The sequence below is a fragment of the Parambassis ranga genome, chromosome 17 (assembly GCF_900634625.1).
Source record: "Parambassis ranga chromosome 17, fParRan2.1, whole genome shotgun sequence".
NCBI classification, from domain to species: domain Eukaryota; kingdom Metazoa; phylum Chordata; class Actinopteri; family Ambassidae; genus Parambassis; species Parambassis ranga.
In genome coordinates this window covers 8826023-8852321 of record NC_041037.1, presented here as the reverse complement: position 1 = coordinate 8852321, position 26299 = coordinate 8826023, and the positions used below count along the sequence as shown (strand labels likewise).

The 26299-nt window shown below is 38.4% G+C and overlaps 1 protein-coding gene across 2 annotated transcripts; it reads right to left on the bottom strand.

The window, feature by feature from the left end:
• Positions 1–1888: 1888 nt before the first annotated feature.
• Positions 1889–21440, bottom strand: adcyap1r1a (adenylate cyclase activating polypeptide 1a (pituitary) receptor type I). Of its 2 annotated transcripts, XM_028427891.1 has the most exons (15): positions 21133–21440; positions 18178–18351; positions 14670–14763; positions 11847–11957; positions 11659–11759; positions 11484–11581; positions 11248–11380; positions 9965–10118; positions 6529–6589; positions 6223–6292; positions 5960–6051; positions 4975–5058; positions 3383–3512; positions 2967–3008; positions 1889–2395 (listed from the first exon to the last, which is right to left on the bottom strand). In XM_028427891.1, the coding sequence occupies exons 2-15, from the start codon at positions 18235–18237 to the stop codon at positions 2192–2194; spliced, it is 1434 nt and encodes a 477-aa protein (XP_028283692.1). In that variant the 5' UTR covers positions 18238–18351; positions 21133–21440; the 3' UTR covers positions 1889–2191. The 2 variants fall into 2 exon arrangements, with proteins under 2 accessions (XP_028283692.1, XP_028283693.1); XM_028427892.1 differs by lacking the exon at positions 4975–5058.
• Positions 21441–26299: the final 4859 nt, after the last annotated feature.

Genomic DNA, 26299 nt, shown 5'->3' with positions numbered 1-26299 from the left:
CAAAAGTCCTTCTGTCGAACTATCAAACTTTGCTGCCACCTTGTGGTAGACAAATATACCGGTACAAGCACAGACATGGTCTGAGTTCTCTTGTTCCTGCACACAGTAACAGCTTTGAGACATGGTCGTTTCCATCTGAGCTGATTCAGACTCAGACTGACGGCTGGTGATAGAAGCACGTAAGCAGCAGCACAGCGATTTATATCACACCCTCAGAAACACTTATTGTGTTTAATCCGTTGTAGTCGTTCCTCCTTCTTAGTTAAGTAAAAAAACGTCTTCTCTGGCTCTTGTTTAGTTGTTGTCAGAAAGGAGCCAAGAAGATGCGATAAATATCATGTATTATTTTGCTTTTTGATGTTGTTGTTGTGCCAATGAGATACATCCACCACTTGTGACAACATTACATTTATGGCACTGATGAAATCACACATCATAATTCAGTTACACAGTAAAACCGCAGGTATACTGTACGTTTCACATGGCACAGCTTCATAAAAAATGAAATATACATCCATGTCTGTTTAGAAGTATCTTCAAATACTTACATTCTTATGATCAACACAGGTGATAGTACAAAAAATAAATATCTGGAGTATGTTATGTGATTGGAAAAAAATCAGCCTGTACACAGATTGTTTACTTATTAAATAAATTTCCCATCTGGACTGTTTTTTGTTTGTTAATTTGCAAACAAACAATCAATAAAACAAACAATCAAACAAAAAGAGAGCAAAAGAAGCAACGCTGCGATTGTCAAGAGCTGTTACATTAAAGCATTTTGTGTTGACTCATAATATTTATGGTTTCTGTTTTTAAGCTGTTTGCTAAAAGAGATGAGAAAAATACTACTCAATGGCAATAATAATAATAATAATAATAATAATAATGATTAAAGAAGTCTCTTCACATGTGTAAAATGATGAAAGCAGAATGTCACTGAGAGTCACACAATGAAAATTCCTTATTTCGACATCCACAATAAAACACACCACTCTGTACATTCTTTGAGGGAAATGTTGCACGGCACCTCTAAATTTAATGTAAATAAACGTGATAGCTATTTGTGACTGACTAGGCACTTTGGAATATGAATGTATGAGATGATTAATTTATATATTAAAAAAGTAAGATCTGATATGGCACAACAGGATCAAGCTCAGAGGAAAGAGAACAGGTCAACAGTGTGATTTTCCACACCGTATCCATTTATATGGCACTACATGAGGAGCAATGGCTCGATGTTCACAGTCTGCAGAAACATGCCTGACCACTCACACAGAGGGGAAACCAGCGGCAGCTTAAATGCTCAGGATGATTTTTATCCTTTTTTTTTAGATGGTTTTATTTGAAGCCTAATGATGTTAATCAAACATAACTGACATGTTTTCTGTTCTACGGTGCTCATTCATTTCAGTTTGTATAACGATTATGTCATTAAAAAATAAATAAAGAAATAGTCCAGAATAAAGTGGGCAGGATTTTCTGGGTCCTCTCAGGTTATGTGATGAAGTCTACAGATTTGGGCTCCAGTTCCTTTTGTTTGAAAAGGTCATTACAATACTGCATTATGCTAGAGAAAGAAAATCTGACCTACACACCGACAGTAACTATTTACACAACCCATGAGCTGCTTTTCTTTCTTTCTTTTAAAATATATATATTTATAGGTATTTTGACATACTCTGTACTTGCGGCTGATTGTAGAAAAAAAAGTTGAAATTCAAGATGAAACGTTTAAACAATGAGCATTTATACAAGCAAGGCGAACGTTTGGTTGATATTCAACTGTGGACCGGAATGAGACCCAGTCAGGGAACCTGGCACTTTGAAGCACATTTACTTTACACCAACAGCCAAATATGACCCCTCCATTTGTTGTTTGATGTTTTTTTTGGCACTTAAAATGATGTGAAAACCTTTTTAGAGAGATCATTTAATTAATTTTTAAAATAAAGGGTTAAAAGTTACAGCCTACAGAGTCTAATGGATTAATTAACCTAATGAGTCATTTGTGGAACCAAATTAAATGATTAAATATAAATGGCATCTTCAGTAAATGCTTTCAGAAGTATTTTTTCTACAACTACAGAATATAAAGAGGTGTTGGGGCCACTTTGGTCTGCTCTTGGTTGGTCTGTTGTATGTGAGAGGAACGGCACCTTGAAGTTGACTCGGGCTGGTCAGGCGCTCAGGTCGGCAGGCTGATGTTGGCGTTCTCCGCCAGCGGGCTGGACATGCGTATCTGGGAGCTGCTCTTGCTGAGGATGGACAGCTGAGTCCCGCCGTTCACTCCACTGCTTGCCAACGAAGGGTGCCTCTGCTGTTTCAGGTCCACAGCAAAGTACCGGTTCACCGTCCAGCTGCGCCATTTCCTCTTGATCTCCGACTGCACCTTCAGGGAGAAACTTCACAAGGTCATTTTTTTAATGTACTTTAGGCTGTACCAGCCCCACGAAAAGGTACAGTTCACCTAATGGCTGTGGGAAAATCTCTACTCTATACACAGTCAAAGAAGCAGGGTGGAAGCAGATTATATTGATACTGATATTGAATGAGGTATTATGGTTCAACTAAACAAATTGATAAGATAAGCCTTCACTTTATTTCTTTATTTCAGATCTGTGAAAAATGTTTTTATATACAAGGACATCTGATAGAGTGTGGTTGTCTTAAATACTTGATTCTGATTGTTCAGGTCTCAGTGGTTTATTTTTTTAAAAAACAGACATGATTTACACTGGAAGGAAGGAAAGGAAGGATGGAAGAAAGGAAAGAAGGAAGGAAGGAAAGAAAGAAAGAAAAAAGGAAGAAAGGAAGAAAGGAAAGAAAAAAGGAAGGAAGGAAGAAAAAAGGAAGAAAAGAAGAAAAAAGGAAGAAAGGAAGGAAGGAAAGAAGGACGGACGGACGGAAGGAAGGAAGGAAGAAATCTCTGTACATAAAGGGAAAAAATAGGAAGCTCTTACCTCTCCGTTGAGGAAACAGTAGAGCACAGCGACCACAAAGCCCTGAGGAAGAGGATGGACAATAAGACAAAAATCAGCATGTGATGGAAACGTGCTGTCAACTGCATCTTCATCAGCAAAGGTCAAAACACATATCAAAGAGTCTGACTGCAGGCATGGAGCTGAAAGCTGCTCTGCTGTGTATGATCAATATAATTGTTTATATTTTCCCATTTCCATGATATCAAACTAACTGGATGTTTATGGCTGCACATTATCATTCATTTCTATGCAGATACAGGGTACACTAAGAGGTTATTTATTTAAAACAAGCTAATGTTGTGATTTTCTTAAAGCCCTGTATGGTCAGATGATTTATCACTCCATTATGTTGGCATCCCTTTTTATCTGAAGCCCAATGCTGGAGGATGTTGTACCTGGAAGGATCCGAGCCCCAGCTCAAAGACCAGCCTCTCCCTCTTACTGACATCTTCGGGTGAGAAGGCAAACACAGTGTAGTGAATACCAAACAGGGGGATGAGCAGGAGGGTGGAGCGTGCCAGGCGCCTGCACACACACACACAGAACAAACAGTGAGGCACAAATCATTTCAATAAGAATGTACTCCTGCTTGACAGCCTGAGTTGATGTAAGAATTACACTGCTGATGCACAGTAATGAAACATTTTCTTTTCTCTTGTTTACAAGACAAACATTGAAGTTGTCTGTCTTAATCCTTAAATTTAAAGCTTCAGTGCTCAACTTTTTCAAATGACTTAAAAAAAGTTCTTATGCTACAGATGGAGGAGCCTCACTGTACAGAGGAAGGAATACAGCCCAATAAAACCAATCAACAAGGACAAATGCTAATAAATATATAAGAAATATAGAGAAACATTCACCTTTCAATACAATAATCCATTATTTACATAGAATAAGCATGTTTTTATTTACTATACTGCCCAATGAAGGAGTAATGCACTACAGCTTTAATCTTAAAGAGGTTTCTGCCTTTGTACAGTTTAAAGAATGACGTTGGTGATACTCCATATTTTTCTCATTGTCAACAATTGAAAAGACCAACAAAGGAACGGCTGTATTAGCACATGTATTGTCATCATTTAAAAGCAGAGCATGCAGGAAGGCCTGTGTGGTGCACTGACTTTGTATTTGTTGACAATTAAAAACATAGAACAACACCAGACTTTCTTATTTTCTGTATCATCGTCTGTTAAAACTGAGATCTGGGACAGATTCACAGTGACACTGGTGGAAAACACAACACTGCTACTGTATACAATACTTCATGGTAATACATTAATAACACATTCTTGTCTGTGTCATGCAACCAACAACTGTGGGTGACAGATGAAAACACAACAAGGTGCAGGGCAGTGCAGTCAGGGGTCCTTATGAGACAGTTTTATCATTGATTCACTTTCTTACAGAGAGTTTAGAGGAGAACACAGCTGGCTTCGCTTAGCTTAGTTAAGCACAAAGAGTGGACACAGAGGAACCTTTCCTACTGATAGCATCTCTACAGTTCATGATATATTTTGTTTAATTAATGTATTAAAAAATACATAAACATGGATAAATGTATGTGAACACCAAGGAATACAAAAGCAAATAGTTGTGATCTGGTGTTCACAGTACAGATCTATGATGAATAATCTGCAATATGTGCTGATTATAGAACATACATGTACCATAATTATGTCGCACTGATGTCTATTTACAGTGGAGATTATACTGTGCTGTCATATTAAAGTGCCTTAATGTAACTCTGAGCAAGAAAGCAGCTTATTTTCCAGAATATGAGATCATATGCTGATAATGCAATAATATAAAATATTGTATTTTTAATAATAATTAAAACATTTAAAAAAAAATTTAAAAAATTAAAAACGTTTTGAAGCCCAGACCACTAAACAAAAAAAACACAAACACACACATACACACATGCATGTAAACACACGACAAACAAACATGTGTGTCTGCGCACACATACACACACACACACACTTACAGTGTGATGGTGGATAACTCTGACATCCTGCACGAATGCTGAACAGCCTGTGTGGGCTCACTGAAGCATTTCTGAGCACAGCTGCTACACAGCACAAAGACAACACACAATACAACAAAGACAATGTCTTTAGGGACACGGACGCACACATCTTCACACTCGGTCACACATGCACGGGCCTAAGCAGCAGATGAGAATGGCATTATCCAGCAGAGCCTCTAAAGGCACCGTCCTGTGGGAGCGGGGCAGGAGTGATGCCTGGCTACAGTACAACTCCATAATGAGGCTGCAGCTTCCTGCCAACAGGTACTACAAATGAATCTGAAAATATACTCTAGGTGGACACAGCAGATGTAATTACACAGTGTCATATAGCACTTTGTATTAGCTTTTAAATGCACAGCTTCTTTAACACTCTTGATAGTGTGGATGTATAAGGAACAACATGAAGGATTCAGGTAGATCCACTGATGTTAAATTATATAATATAATATAAAATACTGTTTTCATTAAAAGTCCTTCTTGTCTATAAATTGAGCTGATCTTTACCAAGTAAGATTCATCCCATACAAACAAGGCTTCTATCTGTTTGAGTAGAATCACTCTTACAAGGTAAAAACACAAGAAAAGAGCCCCAGATGACTTGCTTTGGATTAAAGTGCTGACAGGACGCCTTTGTTGAATAAGTGGTAGGTCAATTTTACTTGATAAAAGACATACATGTCAAATTAATGGACTCACGAGTGTGAACAGGATGATTGGATGCAATCTGAATCCTTACCACCAGATGGTGGTGCTAAAGTTCACTGCCCATCAACGAAATATCACAACTGTGGGTGCAATAGTTTTAAGTTTAGTTTTTGGAAATCTACAGTACCACGAATACTGAATCCTGTCTATCATATTTCTTAATAAACATCATTAATTAAACACACTCGTAATGTTTCTGAACACATGTTTGTTGGTGTCACTAAGGGTAACTTACAGGTAAATGCTTGATTCGTTCCCTCCAATATCAGGGGACTGCAGCTTCTGGACCAGGATGATGATAATTCCAATGAACAGGACAAAATTGATCTGACCAACACATAAAGAAATCATAAATCAGGAAGTCAAATAAAATATTTCATTTTTAACTAAAAAACATTAAAACACATTTGTGTTTCTGTTTTTTATATATATATATATATATATATATATATATATATATATTTGTACGAGTGAGTTTAAAACACTGTCACACTGTACCATTATGGAGGCCACAACTGGTCCTTTGATCACCCACCAGAGGGCAGTGTTCTCATTTGTATCCCAGCAGCTGAAGGAGAACAGTGCATTTTAATGATGGTTTGTACCTTTCCTTCAATGATACAACACCATCAAAACATGTACAAAAGCTGTAGATGGCCAACACTAGATGGCACTATATATATGACATATAACATGTAACATTGCATTACAATCTATTTGCCAGTTTTATGTGTTGTTTATGTTTTTTTTAATTAGTAATCAAAATCTGATAAGGTATAATTCACAGAAAATGAAAATATGTACCCAGTGTCATGGAAATGGAGCCTAAGAACCGCCCAGACTGTCACACAAATGGTAGGCGTTCCTGTTAATGTAAATAAAAACAGCAGTAAAAACATTTGTCAGAAATATAACCAATTAATATATATATATATATATATATATATATATATATATATATATATATATACATATATATAAGGGTCAATGACATGACATGCATATTTTTGAGTCCGAGTCCACTATTTTCTTTCAAAATAATGTAATCTTTTCATAACATTGGTCACTTTTATCTATAAAACTTATTTATTTTGATACATTTTTCAGTACATTCAAATAATTATATTCTTTTCTGTTTTGGCTTCTCAAACCCCTAAAATGTCAGGTGGAGCACCTGTCCGAGCAAATGCTCAGACTAAAAAACCTATTAAAAATGCTCTTTTAATAACAATACATTCAAAATTAAATGCTCTGGCATACTTTTATGTTTATAGTCTTTTGTATAATCTATTTTTTTCTCATATCAACAGTTTTAAAGCTGTTGAGATAACTGAAAAACATTTGTCCCGCAATTTACATTTACTTAATGTCAGGGTGGTGCAACCATAAACAATGGGCTTTTATTTTAAAGTGAATAGACAATAGCCATAAACAGGATGTTGTATCAGCCAGAGGACCCCAAGGGACCCTTGGGATTAAGCTAAAAGATTTGTAGCTCTCTCTTAAATATTGATAAAAACAACTACTTTCAATTCATATACAGACTGGTACACTTTCTATGTCAGGTGGTACAACCAATGGAAAACTAGAAAAAATAAATTTTATCATAAAACACTTTATTTATAAAAATTGATCTATATGAATATGATGACATGGGTAGACGCTAATACTAGCATCCAAACATAAGCCTATTTATTTTAAGATAAGTTGGAAAAGTCAGGTGGTGCAACCAGTTAGTCAGGTGGCACAACTGCAAGGAATATCACTATATAATGTTATTAAAAGCTCTAAATATATCTGTGACATGTTTAAAATGTTTACTAGTTTTAATCAAAGATATTACACATTTTTACATAATAATATGTACATTTTAGATGCCGCTTTGTAGGGCAAGTTCTTCAAGTAGTTGGTGAAGAGATTCAGGTGAGCTGCATAAAGTAACTGGGAGGAAAAAATGCTTTCACTTGGCCCCACCGTGCTGACGTCATTTTTTTCTACTCAGCTGAAGTTCTCAGAGTGATATCAGAACCAGAGCCTCTCAATTCATGGCACACATGGCTAATGCATTCACACTGGGAATTCTTTATTACACAGACCTGAGAAGGTCTGTACGGAGCCCCTCTGATGACATGGTAAAAAAAAAAATAATTTGTAGGCCACGAAATATGTATAATGCGCGCACGAAATACTAATTCGCGGCCACGAAATACTAATTAGTTCCTACGAAATACTAAGTGGCCATGAATTAGTATTTCGTGCGCGCATTATACATATTTCGTGGCCTACAAATTTTTTTTTTTTTACCATGTCATCAGTGGGGCTCCGTAGGTCTGTACAAATATTACTCCATATTTGAAAATGGTTTAATTTTGTTAAAACTTCCCTTTAGTGTTAGTTTGATTGCTGCTAGGCAATCAAACTCGTGTTCTTCACCCTCTTTCTTTCTTTCTTTCTTATTCTTCCGTACATTATTTGGTGCAGCGTATCTTCAGCATACATTGACCGATTTCAGCCATTCAACTATAAAAATGTTCATCTCACAGAGGACATTCCGGGTCAACTTTAAGTTTTTCTCAAAAAAAATGATAATTTTTTAAATATTAAGCAATTTCGATGTCATTTTTAACATGGGAGTCTATGAGAGAGCCCTTCAACGAGGGTCATCTGCCAAATGCTTCTCCTCCTACAAATTTCAAGCTACAGACTCCATTTTAGTCTTAAAACGCTCATTAGATGCTGCTCTATCAAACTTGTATTCAGCATTTTCTAATTCTGAATTGTTTCTGCACACCAGGCTCTCAAAGTTGGAGTACTCTGCTGTTACCATGGTGACAGGCTGACACACAGAGGCATACAAAGCTCTGAATTGCTCTGATTCTCCAGCAATTCAGAGCAATCCTTCACATCAGCCTTCAAAGCAATGCTTCAGCTGCAGCAATCAAACTTGCATTTTCTTCATGAAATGCCCTTTTTTTAATTATCATTTAGTCTAGGGTTGTATCAAATGTAATGTTGTATTAAGTGGTTTTGATGAGATGTTTACTACTCGCATTCTTGAAAAAAAAGATTTATTTTACTTAAAAAAATTTAAATACAGACTATTTACTAAAACACATGTAAATATTTGAAATGAAATGCATTTTTTGAGCATATTTCATGTCATTACTAATGTTGTCAGGTGGTACAACTAATAACCGTCAGGTGGTGCAACCAATTTAAACTAATAAATAATAGCTTAAAGTGACCAAATGGTTTCTAAATGTAATCTGTGTACTTATTTTACTGAATATATGAATTTGTGTATTTTTTTAAATATTTTTTCTGTCTTTAAATACAAAATTGGATGCTAACGATAGTTAAAACCTGACCTACAAAAGGGAAAAATCTTAAATTATTGCATAAACAAAACAAAACTACCAAATAATAATGTGTTACCTAGTGTACACACCCTAATGGATACTTGCCAAAGATTTATCTTGAAATAAATATTAGGAATATATATATATATTTATAAATATTTGGTTGCGCCACCTGACATTTCTTGCTTGTGACGTTGAAAAAAACTGTTAAAATATGAGTTAAAACAGATAGAAATGTTATTTAATAAATGAGATTTGTTTAAACACATTATTCTGGACTCAAAAATATGCATTACGTTATTTAAAAAAATACTTTTTAAAAATAGCCTTTTAGAAGCTTGATTTGTCAATGACCCATATATATATATACATACACATATATACATACATATATATATATATATATACATATATATATATATATATATATATATATATACATACATATATATACATATATATATATACATACACATATATACATACATATATATATATATATACATATACATATACACATATGTATATACATACATATATATATATAGACATATACATATACACATATGTATATACATACACATATATACATATATATATATATATATATATATATATATACATATACATATACACATATGTATATACATACACATATATACATATATATATATATATATATATATATATATATATATTACAGCAGGGGTCTTTTAATGCATTGATGTCCACTAAATTGTCTTTCTTTTTACATTTAACATTATTTTTTAAATATGAATTGTATCAAGTGTCCATCTAAAAGAATGCCATAAAATTCCCAATATGAAGAGTAATCAGTTGCTAATTTTTTTTTATTGATATCAGTGAAAATGTCTACTAACCCCATCCTACGATGGTGTACCAGTAGAAGTAGCGTCTTTCAGGAAAGAAAGTCTCCACCAGCAGAGTGAAGAGATACAGCCCTTCAATGAACAGCCAGAAATAGTTGGACATGACGCAGTAATGGAAGAAAACCATCACTGCTTTACACGCCACCTGCATGTGGAAACACAGCAGGAGATGCATCAGTGTGGCAAGAAGAAGCCACAGACTTGTTCTTGAAATGTTAAATATGATTTTCCTTCAAAATAAAAGCATATTGTTTCAGGTTGTTCAGCTTGTTAGTGTCAGAGTGAGAAATGCCCCTTTCCTCTGTAAATCACAGTGTAAACAGACATCATGGTCACAGGGCAGAAACACAGTGCTACATTTATCCTGTAATTAACCCGAAAACTGAACATGAGATGATGAGCGAATGTGCAAACGATCTCCTCACAGAGAGAAACAAGCCAACGTCATGTCAGGTGAAGTGTGTTCTGATGACACCATGTTAATGACTAGAGTCCATATTCAGAGTGGGGTCAACCAATTACAGCACTGATCTGATCTCCCTGTACTGCCATCATGATGGTGATGGTGATGGTGATGGTGATGATGACCTCTGTTGCCATGGCAACAGCAGTAAAGCCATGGATTTTGAAAAACAAAAAAAGAACCATTGATATGTTAATGGTCTTTTACTACAAGATATCCACTGGCCTTGCTAAAGCCATTAGCGTACCTAATTAGGTTTATTTATCATGGCTGCTTAACAACAATGAGCAATGTGTTGTTACCAGACAAAGGCTAAGAGCTTGTTTTGCATTTGTAATCAGGTAGCATTAGTCATCTAATAGCATGTTTGCTTTTTGCAAAATCTGCATTCGATTGAAGTTCCCTGAAAGGTGAATATCAAACAGGAGAGGCTGGAGGAGCTGTGTTTGTCTTCAAGCTCACTTTATATCTGAACCACAACAGACCTTAATAAATTTTACAGTATATCCAATCTGTTTTTTGTCTGTCTTTAACAGGCTGATAATTAAAGTTAAAGTTAATAAACCGATAATCTACAGCCAAACTTCTTACTCCTGTGAGCAATTATTTCATCAGAGATCGTTTGGAATAAGCAGCAATTAACCGCCTCAAATGGATATTAATGAAATGATTAACCTCATGAATTCATAATGACCAATGTTTCACTAGTAACCATTGTTGTTTTCCTTTCCGGAGATGAAAATCCATCAGACAGAGCAAGTTTTATGGTGTCTAAATGTTCACACTGTGTGTGTAATCATTAGTTACTGACTGTGTGTACGAAGCAGTGCTCGCTGTCTTCCTGAGCGTACAGCACCCCATCCTTGATGAAGACAGAGATGGCTCTCAGGATGAAGGACACAAACAGGTTCATGTGAATGAAGTTCCTGGTGCAGTGGAGCTTCCTGAGGAGACCAGAGCAGACATATATCACATGTTGTTTTCACACACAGAAGAAACTTCTCATCTCCAAATCAGCCATGCTGTCTCTCTGATGTAAAAACTGACCTGAATCTGCAGAGAATGACCATGGCTGTGGTCAAAGACACCAACGACGTGCTGTACCCGACCGTGTACAGAGCTTTGACTGATGCGTAGAACGTGTCCTAACACACAGACACATAATGAGTGTGTGTTGGTCATACATGTGAACACTTAGTTAAGAAAATAAAAGCAGCCGTACAGGTTTAGTGGTGTTGTCATAGAAGAAGCAGACTTCCCCATAGTGAGGATAAGGGTCGGACCAGCCGTCCTCGGTGCAGTTACGACTGACCTTCCCTATTTCTAAAAGTGAAGAACAAGGGGTTAATAAAAAATGATGATGATATCAGTTCAGATGGATACACACTGTGGTGTAGAGGTGCCGCTCACCATCTTCAGGGCCCATTAAGTCATTGAAGAACTCCGGACAGCTGACCACCACAACCTCGTACAATCTGGCCGCCTGCCAGCAGGTCAGGTTGTCCCACATCCACTCACATGCTGAGACAAAGACAGAAACACACACGATCAGGGCGGAGAATGACGGTAATTCAAACTAATATGAATTTAAGTGAAGTCAGTGTGTCGATGGTTCACATTCATAATTACTTCTGTCTTGTATGTCACTACGATGTGAATGTCTCTCTCCTATATGCACATCAGTCATTTACACCACCATCAGCAAAAAACAGCAACCAAACGTTGTGACACTCGGTGCATTCGTATAGACCAAGAAGCTGCACAAGTTTTGGCATGGCTGTTCTCATAAGCTACAGAACAATCAGACTGCCAGGCTAAAGTGACTTGAAGCAGATTATTTTGGTGATTTTGGTGAATAAATTAGGATCCCATCAGTTTTTAGCATAAATTTATCCACAGCATAAACTTAAACTGCAATTATGAGACTTTTTGACTCTTCTATTTTCTATTAGCCTACATACCACCAAATATATATAACCACCAGGTTATATTTTTTGCTGCAAAGTAGCAGCTTTCAGATTTATCTGTGACATTTGGTTCATCATCACTATTCCTGACTGAGCAGCATCATCCACGCAGTGCATCACTGACACTTTAACACATCATATCCCAGAGGGACAAAAACAAAACTCACATTTATAGACATAATCTGACTGACATTGAGCAGAATAATATAATAACATAAAAACATGCACAACAAAACAGGATATGTATTCTGCCGTGCCTCTGGAAATGGTTTTCATGCACTGAACTGAAAAACAGTGACAGACCAATGGAAAAGCAAATGTCTCGTCATATACAGCGTGACAGCCTCACTGTTCTGCTCGCCTTCCTTGCTGTTTTCTCTCTGCAGGGGCGGAAGCTGACGGGCAGTATGATCGATAGCATGGGATCGTCACACACATGATGGAGCAGCAGCAGCAGCGGCCCCCACACACTCGCAGCTCTGTGGCAGATTTTTAACTTCTTTTCATTCGTTATATTTAACCATTTGTCTTCTTTGATACTCTCTTTCTATGTTTACCTCATCACACCACAGTGTGTGTGTGCGCGTGTGTGTGTTTGCAGACCTTTGGCTCTCTAATCTGTTTTGGTTCTGTCTGGTGAGCCGGACACGAAGCCAATTACCTTTTAAAGGGCAGTCGGAGCCAAATGAGCCGCACTGAGCTACAGAGGTAACCGGCTTAATAAAGCACTCTGTCTGCATCACTGGCCGTCTCACACAGGATCCCACAGTCTGCTGAATCTTATCTTCAGCATAGACACACAGGTATCGACTATACACAAATACAGGCTTAAGATTATTTTCTTTCTTTCACGCTGAGATCTGAGATTTGTTTTTATTCTGAATCATAGCTGTGATGACTTGCAAATGCCCTCAAGACCTTCTAATATTTAGAAATAGATAGAATAGAATAATAATAACTAAATGTTTTAATTTATGATTTAGGACCCTGACAAAGTTGATTAAACACAATTGCCTGTGGTATGACATTCACGGTCAGGTGTCCACAAACTACAGCCATAATTTCAGCTTCATTTATTTTATGATGGCTTTGAAGTGAGTGTTTAGATGAAGATGATTTAGTTCTGAAACAATAAACATTTCTTAGGTCATTTTATGTAAACGGTTCATTTTGCAGGCGGTAAATTCAGCACGACACCAGACAGCAAATCATTACGGGGCGATTTCACACAGCCAGCAGGCTCATCTAAGGCCAGAGTCCCTTAATTAAAAATATAATAACAAACACATCATCAGATATGATTGTAGAATTAAATTTTGACAAATCAGGAATAAAAACAACAGGCCACCACCAGTCTCTTTATCTTATTGTTTCCTTTTTACTCATTTCTCCCTTTTCAACCCCCCCCCCCCTTTTTTTCTCGTTTTTTTTTCTCAGGCCTCCAAGTCGGATTTCTGCAAACCAGGCACTTTTATTTCCCCAGCAACGATTTGCTGTCAGCAGAATGGAGCAGAATGGCTTCCTTTAAAGGGACAGGAGGAGACAGGGATCAGTAAAATTAAAGGGTCGAGGCTGCTCACAGGGTGTGAGCTTGTTTAAACTTTGCCTCAAGGCACAAAATAAAAAAAACACACTAAAAACACACACACAAACATAAAAATCTCAAAGAACCCTGACCTTTAAATCCAACTTCTGAAAAACGAGCTGAACTCACAGCTTCTCTCATATTTAAACTTGTTATCTTACGCTCTGAATCTTTTACGTTTTGTGCTCTGCTGGCTGTCACCAAAGCTGTGAGTCACAGTGCAGTCTGGGAGTTGCAGTCTGTTGCACATTTTGAGCAGCAGGAGACCAGCAGCAGTTGCTAATGAAAACCACAATCCATAGCCAAGAAAATAATTACTTCCAGGAACCACATAACAAGTTTCCTGTGTTTTCCGCAAAGTGACGTGGGAAAATTGTGAAAGCAGCTCAGCGTGACATTACAGGCAGACATTTGGTTCAAGAACTGAAAAGCGGCCCTTTGAGCGTGATTGCATGTGTGAACATACTATAAAACTACAAGCCATCATGGTGTTTGCGTGTCCCTCTGTAAAACCTGAACATGCCAGATGATGGAGTGTAAAAACACGCTCAGCTTTCATCTGTAGTTCCAGAGTTATAGACCATTTCATCACAGCACCAGAGTCAATGAAAAACAGCGACCACTTGCCAAATTATGCAAAGATACAAAGGAACCCACATGCACGCACACATCCTCACTTACCAAATTCAGCATCATCTGGGTTGTGCATCGCGATCCGCTCCATGCATTTCTCATGTTCACGCTTTATTATGCAGTGTCCAGACTCTGAGGCCACCTGGAGAAGACAAACAAGCGCATAACGCTGATACACACAGCACCATAGTATGAAAGACATTTAGAGTGTGTTTTCATAGCCAGCAGGGGTTATGACAGTATCACATTAAAATGACACTGGTTCATGTATGTGTTAATGTCTTTGCTCTTCACATCAATTTAAAGCAAAAAAACACAATAGGAATATATGTCAAGTACTTCAAAATAAAAAGAACAGAAGCACATGGTGGTTGTTAAAAAAGCTGCCTCACATACAATCAACTAAAAACTGAAGAAAATGTTCCAACTGCTACCCAGACCTTAAAAAAAGTAGCTGAAACAAAATAAATACATTTATGTTGTTTTATGTGTGAGGATGTGGTTAAGCTAACATCCATGTTTAATATGTAGCCTCCATGTACAGTTTTAATTGGATGGAATCTCCTCCTCATATTTTGTAAATCTCTTACTGGCCTTTTAGGGAGAAGGACAACAAGCTGTGGATCTACCGGGTTGGCGGTTCGATTACCAGCCTTTCCACATGTGTACTCGGTGTGAGTGTGATTGTGTGCAAATGGGTGCACATACAGGTAGAGAAGTTGCATATTTGTGATGTTTAATATTATTAATTTGTGTGTTTTAAGATGATCTTTACCCTTTACTCAGTTCATTTACAGTATCAGTAAAATATTACCTTAACCAGTACTTTTTAATGGAAAAAACATATGCAATTAAAAATGGAAGTTAACCGCAGGCAAAAACACAACAGCTGTTGGTGTTAGGGGACTTAAACCTTGGATTCCTGACTGCCCATCCACTGCTCCACACCCACGTCTGTAGGCAGACTCTTGTGGCCTTAATTGTCCTACTTTAAAGGTGACGTCAGCCAATAAGATCACATGTTCTGTTAATGCAAACGTAACATAGTGTATGTCGGGAAATATGTCAATATGTTCCATTAGCAGATAAAAAGATGGATGGATGTGGGATCCCACCAAGTTTAAAAAAAAAAAAGATTAAACAAGCAGTAAAGCAACAGAAGTGTCATCTGCTCCCACAGTGCACAGAGTTACAGTCTGTTTCCCTCTCTCTCTTAAGGCCAATCTCTATTTTGCACCCTTAGCTTTCCTGCAATCCCTTCTCTGCCCTCACCATGAAATGATAGGTATAATACATCCCGGGCCTCTGAGCCACGGCTGACTCATCACTCTCTCTCTCTACCCTACGATATGAATTCACTTCAGGCCTCGCTGCCTAGATAAGATAGGGCATCAACTGACTGTGAAGATGTCCTAGGATTTACTTCCTGTCTTTATCTGGCTGCATGTGGGCAGAATTTTAAAACACTGCATGAATGTATGTGAAGCATCATTAAAGAGAAGCTGTCTGCTTCCTGGTGTTTAATTCATTGAACTAAAGCAACAGGTATCTCCTCCTCTACATAATAAACACAACAAAAACACACTGATCTTTAACATCTAACTTTTTAACATTGTCAGAGGGGTTTGATAGTTCAGTAAAACCAGCGCTGGCTCTGTTTGAAAGAAAAAAGCTCTTTGTTGCCGTAGAAGGCAGCCATGTTGCTAAGCAGCAGGTAACCAGTGAGGAGCCAATGTGCATCATGAGCAAAGCTTCCCAGAAATGAGAAATAATTGGATGCAGATGACTAATATCTGTTTGGCACAAAGGCAGACAGGCGTGTAAACCGACAGAAAGAAATGTGTGTGTGATTCATTAATGTACAAAAAAGCCTGGACGGTGACTTGTGCTTGTAATTGATCAGGACTTTAAATTAGGCTACAATTACAGCTGTTATTACAGCTGTTATTAACCATTGTAAAACTCAAAATCAGACATTCATATACAGTATGAGTATCTACAACTTGGAAGGATACTATTAATGTTTACTTCCAGTCAAGTTGTCTGAAGTCAGACATCACTACTCGATACTTCCAAGTGTATATTTTCGGCACCACAAGCCATCCATTATATTAAAGAGGAGTCAGAAATCTCTATGGATGATGTCACCTAAACTGCAAATCACATCAACTGACATTTAGCTGGATAATCAGCCTCAGAAAATGTGTGAATATTTGAAATTGGAGTGAACCAGTGCACCAGTTTTATGACACTCTGCGGACTTCCTGTTTACACAGTTGACGGCTTTTTAAAACTGCAAAGGTTTTTACGTGAAAAATGTGATTTGCGGCAGTGGGGTTAAACTGACTTCTAATGAGCTGTTTTTAAATTCACTCTGTTTTGGTTCCTGTCAGCTCCCATGGGAAACATCTGCCACCTTCACTGCTAAATGCTTCACCAGCTAGTTGCTAACTATAGCTCAGCCTACACAGTTTTCAGACCTTTTTTTATACTGCTTGCTGTGAACATTATTCAGCAGCATCCTTTAAGGGGTAAAAATACACTCAGGTCTGCTGCTGCTGTTTCCTGGGTTTATATTTTGCACCTTTTCTTTTGGTGACATCAGTACTTTGAAACCAGTCAAACAACACTGATTACCTGAGGAGTTCTGAGAGTTCAAAAGCATAAAATAGAAACCATGGCAACACTGAAGAATCAATGAAATATTTATTTAAGTGTGCTTCCTACTCTCCATGCTCAATCACTCCTCTCCTCTGAAACAGATGTCTGTCCAGATAAAACCCTCCATTTGAGGCTGCAGAACACACTTTCCCTCCCCAAGGCTATTTTTGAGGGCTAGATAACTCAGTAACTCCCACAGAGCTGCACCCCACAGATAATAAAACTACCATTTGATGGCGCAGTCCACTGGCACACTGTACGGACCTGACGCACAATAAAAACATCACAACACACATATCTGCCATGAAGGTCAGCTCGACACTGCATTGTGCAAAGACATCAGCTGGAATACTCCACATATGTTGTGGAACAGTGACTTAAAACAGGGAGCATCATGAGGTTTTAAACAACCAAAAAAAGCTGTTTATATAAATATATCTGTGTGGCTGCACTGCATCACTTTGCTGAATATAATTCCACCCCCACATCTTGCACAACTCTCCCATTCTGCTTTTTATTTCAATGAGACCGCTAATAAAAGTGAGTCACAGCAGATGGATGGGCAGCTCTCCGGTCAGCCGGGCCATCTGTTATTGTTCTAAGAGGCGGCCAGTTGCCTTAACGCAGAGCTGATCCAGGACCAGTAACGTATGCTGATGTGCTGATGCGGCATATGGTGATTTTCATCCCTCCAGCACTCATCACACACACAGACACACACACAGACACACACACAGACACACACTATAAAAAAATCCAATGTGGAGCTGAGAATCAGGAGGCTGATGATAGAGACATGGGAACATACCTATATATAAGTCCTCCCACACACACATACACAGCCTACACATGTGGACAGCACACACACACACACACACAAACATTAAATACTCACCAAGGGCAGCAGAAAAATTGCAGTCAGCAGGTAGCCTCTCATTGTCTCCTGTAAGCACATGTATACAAAGGCTTTCTCAATATATCTGTGTGTGTGTGTGTGTGTGTGTGTGTATTCACAGGGATGCACTGAAATTGCTCCCCTCAGCACCACCACGCTTCAGCATCAAGGGTTCTGAAACACAGAGGGGGAAAAAAGCATTAAGACAAACATAATAACACAACAGCAACTTTATAATTAATCTTTCTATTAAGAAATATTATTATGCATTTGCTATTACACACAGATTGCAATTGACTATGGTGCCAAGTTGGAAATATAATTTGAGGTAAGATCTACATGGCAACTTCACATTATGTGAAAAGCAAATTTTGATGTTGTCGGATTTCATAAAATTCCCCCAAACACAATTATGAAACAGTATTTGATACAGCATATTTTTTTACATAATGCCCTGTAAAAAAGGTACAAGTGCTATCATATGAAATGATTTTTAAAAACTGTGTATAGCTATCTTAACCAAGATCAGAGTACAGATATGAATATTTTCTCTTCTAATGTAATTTTTTTTTAAAGAATCTTAAGTATTTTTTCTTTTCACCTCCCTCTGAATGCTTTTTGATGTTTTGATCATAGCCTCAAATAATAATCTGTACGAGCACATGTTTGCAGACTGGGTATATGTATGTGATGAGAATCCTGGCAAATTATATGGTCAGACCTTTTCTGTTTAAATGACTGGTGTAATGTTAGACTGAAAAAGTAAATCAAAACCTTAAATATGAAATAAATCTGTTTTAAAGCAACAGCAGCACTTTTATCATATCTTTGATGCTGTGCACACACATACATACACGTTGAAAAGTTGTCCTATAACATCATATTATCATGACTGTTGCTGGACTGTGTTACCTGTGCATGATAGATATTTTTAATAAGACCTTTAATAAGGTGACAGCAGGAAAAATTAGCCTACAGTGCTAATTTGCAGTTGTTTATTCTTTGTTAAATAAATAATAATAACTTCCAGTGTTTGTCTTTATAGTAAATAAATGGATAGTTGGGAGCTGGTAAAAAAGTACTTCCTTCCAAGATTACTTCCTTGTTTTGAGATTTCTATCTGCTGTTGATTAATGTACCATTAATCATAATAAAATAACCTGCTAACACCCTATAAAACTCTTCTGCAGGTTTTCAGCCATATTTTGGCATTTTAATTCAAAACAAGTCGGCAAAGGACTTTGATATATGCACTCAGATCACAGCTGACTCATTACTCATAGAAATCACAGACATAAACACAGAGGCCTTCAGTGAGGATGTATCACTTCATATCTTGTCCCAACACAATCCTACACTCGTAACCCCCACTCTATCAAACCACAGACAGCATCTCTCCTTTTTTTTTTTTACATTAAAACACAGTTGTTGGTTTATGAAGGACAAACTGATAACCAATTAATTTTGGACAGATCAGAAATGAAAAATGAAATCTTATCTGTTCAAATTCAATCAATGAAATTTAAGTGGCTGCAGACAGATTTTCAAACAGCCCCCACCCTCCTCCTTTAAAGTCTTACTCATCCACAGCTCACAGCTTCCTGAAAACACAATGATTCGGTGCAAACACAAAGCACAGCACCAGCAGAGACACAGCAGAACACACACACACACACACACACATCTTCTCCCAAACATAATTCATGTACACACACAGTCGAATTCCACTCTGTGTCCCTTCCCTCTAGTACCGAATCCAATTACCTCTAAAGCATCTCTCGGATGCTTTATCAAGTAATAGGACAGAGCGTGCTCAGAGCAAAAACCCAAAGATATAGAGGAGGATGACATGTCTCAAACAGGGCTGCAGCCAAACTGTCAGGATGAACATTTGTACAAAAACACCCACAGATTCAGAGTCATGGGGCTGTGTCTCCACAGCGAGCTGCAAATCAAGTTATAAATATGTAGCATAGATCTGTATGTGTTGGTGCAGCAGGCAACTGCAGACTATCCCGAGGGGAAGGAAAGTCTCTGCTTAGCTCAGCCCTGGATATGTATGGAAATCTGTGAAGCTTTGTTTTGTTGTGGGAGTATTTACTGCGTAAAAGTAGAAAATAAGACAGCAGCTTTCAGTCACAGATGCCGTTTTGGTGTCGACCAAAAAAACATCAGCAGGCTGACAGGGAAAACTGGGAAACACATCCAGGTTGTCAATCTCTCTCTCTGTGTGTGTGTGTACATATGCAGATAGAGAACAACAAGAAGCTTCAAGTCTGTGTCCTCCTATAGATTCATATTCATTGTAAAGGGAATTTTAAAAATCTCTGTCAACATATCAGCATCCTGCTGTTGTGTGCTGAATTCCTCTGAACATTGTGATGCGTTAATTATTCATTCCCACCCCAGTAAGAGACAAGAACGCGTCCAATTAACACAGACGCATGTCTGTCAATGTGCAGTAACGCAGCCATTGAAAATCATTAAGCTCTGACAGATAATTACAGGAGTAACACACTGCAGCCACATTACATGCAGTCCTTTCATTGTCATTTAAATCACAGATTGTGAAATCGTCAGGTGATTTGTGTCATATCAGAGGCAGGAGGAAAAACGCAAAACAGCCTCAATTACGATCAATCAAAGTGACTAATGATTCCATTGGTGGTACAGGATCAATAGGCTTGTTTCGCCCCTTCTTTCCCTCTTTTACTCTCGTGTTTGCAAATCTTCAGTACACCGTGCATGTGGGTGACCTTCGCTTACACATGGAAACACATCAGCAAGAAAAAGCGGCTCCCTTGCCGCGTATATTCGGCGCACTCTCACTCCAAATTAATCTCCTGTTTGCTTCTTAACATTTCAGAGGAAATAATAAAATAAAAAACATGTAAGGTTTAACTAATGCTCCGATCACAGTAAACGCGCCGTGGGAAACAAGTCAAAGGAACTTACCGATGCGTAATTTACAATGACGCAAATATCTACACAGGAAGCCATCGGTATGTACGGATCCACAGCGGTGTTTCTGCCTGGTTCTACTCCGAGGAGAGACACCAGCCCGTCCTGACAACGACAGGTGCCGTTACTATTGCTGCTGCTGCTGCAGGAGACGCGCTCACCGTGTTGGCTGCTGCTGCGGCACCACGACGAGCTGGAATAGAGGGAGAGGAGGGAGGAGGAGGAAGAAGAGGAGGAGAAAGAGGGTGTCAGTTCCTTTGGGGTTCGCACCTCGTCAGAGACACAAGCAACAAAGTGAGACAATTGTTCCCCCCCCCCCAGTTTACAAATACAGGAGTGCAGTTGGAGGAGGAGATGTTGAACTAAAGAGGAAACATCCTTCTAACGTGTCTTCGTGTCGCGTGCGTGGTGTTCCAAAAAAAAAGAAGAAGAAGAAACTATTCATTAAACTCTTACATTTTGCGCCTGCGCGTCTCAGATGCTCCAGAAGACACAAGGTCCGGTCTCCTGCTGGGTGCGATTTGTGTAGCAGCGTGATGTGCGTGACTCACGTTTAGTCAAACAGATCTGAACATCTGAATTCTTGCATGTGGTAAAATAAAAAAAAAGAAAATCCGACACCGCATGTCTGTCAGCTGGATTCAACCAGCAGCTTTATTTAAACAGAAAGTTCAGAACCATGGACAGCGACCAAAGAATCGCCGCAGGGCAGCAAAAAGCTAAAAGAATGATTAACAACAAACATTGTATCTGCTAATGAACATCAATCTAACATAGATCACAGCTGATTGATGATTGGTTCAGATTACAGAGCAGGTCAACAGGTCCCAGCACCCCTGGACCATGCCCAGATTATGAATGGGCTTCGTTTGATCTACAGGACAAAATCACCACCAAGAGATGCAAACAAACATAAAGGAAGCCCATGATAACCACAAGCAAACCTATGCAAAATAATAAGAAAACTCCATAAACAGACAAGGGGAAGCAAAAACACACAAATGCAATGCAAAAATATCACACAAATCGGTATTGTCTATGGAAACACATAAAAAGTTCAAGAAGTCTGCATTATAAAGACAAACACAAAGCACACACACACAATGGGTGATAAGGGATTCTAAATGAGCATAGAACTACAACACACACACACTGGCCATTAAAAGATGCAAAACCATCACCCACACAACAATGACCTTTTCTCCTGTAGAAGGGGAAAGCCCATCTATGGCTCTGTCTGAAGTCACAAACAGCTCCTAATTATTTCTGTATTATTGTGTTTAGGAATTAATCAATTTGCCATTATTGTATTAGGAAACACACAATTGTTCCCTGCTTTTTTTAAAAAACAAAAAAAACAAAACTGTATCACTTGGCCCCCAGATCCCTTTCAGGTTCTTAATCAGCCCCTGGATTCAGACTAGATGGATTCCTGTAGCAGCAATATGCACGGCAGCACTTTGAGCACAGCAGAACACACAGACATGATTGATCACCCAGCTGAGGCCTTCTGATGGGTTAGCTATAAATCAATGAGGCATAAAAAGTATTAAATCCAGAGAACAAAACAGGAAATGGGAAAGGCCACATTAAAGACACCCGCTGTTGAAGAGCTGTGACGCATGTCTGTCGTCACTGTTCCCGGAACATTTTAATGCTGTTGTTGGACCTGCCTGAAGGATATCCACAGAAAGGCTCCCATTCAGACAAATTAAAAAAATCCCCTTCACTGGATTTTGCAAATTGTAGACTATTTTTATACATTATAGCAGGTAAGACGGTAGTTTGTGCGCCGTTTCCATGGCAAACATTTAGCTGCATCTTCAACTGGCTTTTAGGAATTTCTAATTCTCCACTGAATTCAGACCAAAGCAGTGTTACAAAGACAGAGTCACAAGCAGAATTTCTCCACTGGCAGTGTCTTTAGTGTGGTCACTGCACAAAATAATCAGCTTTCAGGCAATCGCTCAAGGACAGGGCGACACTGATAGAGGCCGCCATAATGGAAACGTCTGCCCGCGTCAAAGGTCAAACCAGCAAGCCTCGGGCTATTAAGTGTCCCTTCTGACCCCCAAGACGTAATCTGTGAGTAGTCTGTGAGAAGCAGGTGCTCAATCCAGGCAAACACTGCAACAGGATGTCCACACAGAAAAACCTTCAACTGAGCTACTATTGAAGGTAAAAGAAGGTGGTTATTTGTAAAATATGTGGATACAGTTACATAATAACATGTAGGGATGCACATCATTGAATATTTGCAGATTATCCAAAATGCCAGCATTTTAGACTCCAATATTCACATATTTTTCTAATGTAATTACTGGGAACAACAATCCTTTAATGTAGAAAATTAACTGTAGTGTTCAAGGAATGCCTCTGCTGAGCTATCACCAAGAGAAAGCACGTTGCAGATACACTAATGTGGCCACTAGGGACATAGTGGGTGTTAGTCATCCACTTATCTGCTGATATCCATCCATCTTATTGGCTGATAGCAAAATAAATAAATACATAGAAGTCAATAGAAGTCTAAATATAATTCTAATTGCAAACAAAGGCTGGCTAAAAAAGCAAGTCAATCTCTACATGGATCTAAAGCTACATCAACTGGTTAACCTAGAGTGTAGAGTAATAAACAAATAATGAACAGTAGTTGGTCTACAAAAAGAAGAAAAATCCTTTATAAGAACTGCATTTTTATTTACCATCATGTACTATATAAATTGTATTAAAGTTTAATGTTGTCAAGGCTGAGACAAATTTGAGTGACAGGTGGACACCATCTAAAAACAAAAGCTGCCACCATCCTCAGCTTCACCACATTGCCCATAATTAAAATAACCAAGAATTAGGTGGACTTGTATGCCTAACAGTCAAAGCCTTCTGCTCTTCAAAGAACTTTACTACAATCTATACGCACTACAGCTACCTGTTGGTATTAATCCACTATTTTCATGTGGACGTAATATATTCAAATTCATCTGTAACACACTTGTGGAGTTTTAGAAAAGACAACTTTACACAAAAATGCATGGTAATCCACCTAAAGGTTGTGTCAGTACAGACTAGATTACAACATACATAAACTTGTTTATAAGCTCCGGGGTTGGAGAATATGCCATACTAATGGTTTGCCTCTACAGTTGCCTTATTGATACGACACACAGTCTCTTCAAAGTGTACACGCTCCATTGCGCTGCCACTCAATGAGCCTCTCCACAGGACATCTCTCCCACTCTGTCTGCCATCACGCACCAATCAGACTGCTGGATTGCCATGGAGACTCATCTTCGACAGCACGTGGGAGGAAAGCATCAAGTGGTTGAGTGCAAAGCCCACCTACCCACCACATCACAGAGAGGATCACTGCGGAGAACCCGGCAAGACTTCATCCCCAACTCCCATCTTCCCCTCCCACATAATGGCCTCCAACCGATTAATCAATCAGCTGAATGTGAAAAAGGCAAAGGAGAAGAAAGACTGTGAAAATGATCAAAAATAAAGTCTCAGGCTGAAAGACATGACATCACTTAACCTTTCATACATTCATTCAGTGAGTATGCAACTTCTAAAAAAATCACCTCAGCGTATGAAGAGACAAAAAGCAGGCAGACTCTGCAGAAGGAGTCTCCATCTGGGGCTGATGTTCACTGTCAGCTCATTAACCTGCTGGCTGCTGCTTTTTTCTGACCCAGCAGTTCATGTGCTCACACTGCTAGAATTATAAATGACCATGCAAAAATGCATCATGGTGGCCAAGATAACAGAAAATGCATTAAATGTTTTGATGAGACACCTAACCAAGTCCTTCTGATCAAGTGTAGATGGATGTTCCATCCATCCGCCCCAATTTGGCAGCTACTACATCAGCACCACAATCAAATATGTTGTTGGATTCTTCTGAACAAAACAGAACAGGCCAGCTGTCCTCTATTGGTTCATTACAAGGACATTTAACATGGAAATCTTAGCACCTCATTTAAATAATGACATACTGTCAAAGCATTATAAAACTGTATATCTTCTATAAACAGACTGTGCAAGACATTTAGGCCACCAAAATGTCCAGAAACAACTCACCACAAACAAAAGTTGACGCCAAGATGACAGGCTGCTTCCACAGGCCTATCCACTACATTTTGGTTATAATGTAATAAGTCTAGCTGGGTTACTTTATGGAAAAAAGACTGGAGAGGAGGAGGAGGAGGCTGATCTGCAGGACAGAAGGAGCTAATGTGCTCTCGCAGTGGCAGATGGTGAGATGAGCAAAAGGCTTATGAAAAATTGGGATTTCTCAGTTGTGTGCTCTCATCTTATTTCATTCCTCTTAACAATAAATGTATGCAGACAACTGCCAGAACACTGGAGGGAGCAGCAGAAGTCAGGATCTGTGTGTCCTTAATTTTGTAAGACATGAACTGAGTAACAGTAGATTTCTTGTGAATAGTCTTAATAAGTGAATTATTCCTGAACATTAACTTCAGGTTTCCTAATTAATAAACAGTAATCTGAAAATGATATGCACAGGTAAATATATAACACATAGGGACTTTCATGATGATTTAAAAGGGTTTTTGTTATGTTTGCTCTGAAGCCGTCAATGTGAATGTGACAGTACAAGGCCTGGACCTCCATTTTGTTCGTGACAAATCTGTTCAAAAGCTTTTGATTGCCTTTAATGTGAGGCTGGCGGAGTGGAGTGGCTTTTCTGAGCGTGCTGATATAATTGCAGGTTGTCAGAGAAGAAGAAAAGCGGCTCAACAGAAATGTTCTGTAATGGATGACACATGTCGTCACGAGGCCCCTTCACTGTTGTGGGAGACAAGAAAGACAAATCACATATCAGAGGTCTCTGTAGGGGAAATTGTGTGTGTGCATATGTTTGTTTGTATGAGAGTCTATTTCACTTTTAGCTACAGGTACAACGTTCAGGCATTTAAAGCAGTCATGACTTGGTGATCCGTAAGAAGCAAAGATTGAAGACAAATGAGCAGAAAATTATTATAATCATAATCAAAACATCATTTTTAGGCCAATATCTGCCAATAAAAATATCATCCCAATAACTTGGTACATCCCTGATTGGTTTGAGGGGTTGCCTCAAGGTAGGCACCAATTCATAAAAATGTTAAAAAACAATTAAAAAAACTTAAAAATTACA

Bases quoted from the DNA above. Each gene is read 5' to 3' on its own strand.
- adcyap1r1a (XM_028427891.1), bottom strand. From the start codon at position 18,237: ATGTGCTTACAGGAGACAATGAGAGGCTACCTGCTGACTGCAATTTTT. The intron at 6,590-9,964 runs GTTAGTAGACAT...TTACATTAACAG, and splicing joins GTACACCATCGTAGGATGGG to GAACGCCTACCATTTGTGTG. The intron at 5,059-5,959 runs GTAAGTTACCCT...TGTGCTGTGTAG, and splicing joins AACGAATCAAGCATTTACCT to CAGCTGTGCTCAGAAATGCT.